At 62.6% G+C, this 741-nt stretch overlaps 1 protein-coding gene across 1 annotated transcript in view; it reads left to right on the top strand.

Moving 5' to 3' along the window:
- Positions 1-698, top strand: part of FTSJ3 (FtsJ homolog 3 (E. coli)) — a gene marked incomplete at both ends in the record, with an annotated part of 6,333 nt that extends 5,635 nt beyond the window's left edge. The window contains 3 exons of the mRNA XM_008939299.1: positions 138-285; positions 394-470; positions 596-698. Coding sequence (XP_008937547.1) covers positions 138-285; positions 394-470; positions 596-698 — 328 coding nt within the window. The remainder of the gene's footprint in view (positions 1-137; positions 286-393; positions 471-595) is intronic.
- Positions 699-741: the final 43 nt, after the last annotated feature.

Genomic DNA, 741 nt, shown 5'->3' with positions numbered 1-741 from the left:
TCTGCTTGTCTGGGGCCTCCAGAGCTGCCCCAGCACTGCAGAGGGGTCTCCCCAGAGTGGGGCAGAGGGGCAGGATCTCCTCCCTCAACCCTTTCTCTGCCTCAACCCTTTCTCACCTGGTGGTTCCTGTTTCCCAGACAAAGCAACAAGGAAAGTGCAGAAGAAGGTGGTGCCCCAAGAGGAAGCTCCAGCTGAGCCCCCCCCTGCTGCAGCCCCAGGGCCTGAGGCTGGAGAAGCTCAGGAGGAGCAGAGCAGTGATGATGACACCAGCAGTGACGACGAGAGGTGGGGGCTGGGGAGAGGGGGGGTAGGTCTGGGTGTTCTCCCCCAGCTCCACAGTGCTGCAGAGCTGGGAGCTGAGGACCCCAGCCCTGAGCACCCTCCTCTCCACAGCCCACCAGCACCAGTGGGCATTAAGCGGGGCCGTGTCGAGCCGGGTGGCTTCGAGGTGGTGCCCATTGAGAACCCAGGTGAGTGGGGGGCTCTGGCTGCACCCAGTGAGGCCAAGAGAGTCCCTCTTTGGGGACAGACCACGCTGCAGGGTCTCGGCCTGGTCGCAGAGAGGTCACAGCTTCAACCTGTCCCTGTGCTGCAGTGAAAAGAGCCCGTGTCCTGGACGCAGAGGGTCTGGCACTTGGCACTGTCATCGCCACCTCCAAGAAGGCCAGGAGGGACCTCATCGATGACTCCTTCAACAGGTACCTGCTGGAGGGGGAGCAGTGCTTGGTCAACAAACAGGAG

The sequence above is a fragment of the Merops nubicus genome, unplaced genomic scaffold (assembly GCF_000691845.1).
Source record: "Merops nubicus isolate BGI_N331 unplaced genomic scaffold, ASM69184v1 scaffold25754, whole genome shotgun sequence".
NCBI classification, from domain to species: Eukaryota; Metazoa; Chordata; class Aves; order Coraciiformes; family Meropidae; genus Merops; species Merops nubicus.
This window is presented reverse-complemented; position numbering and strand designations above follow the sequence as displayed.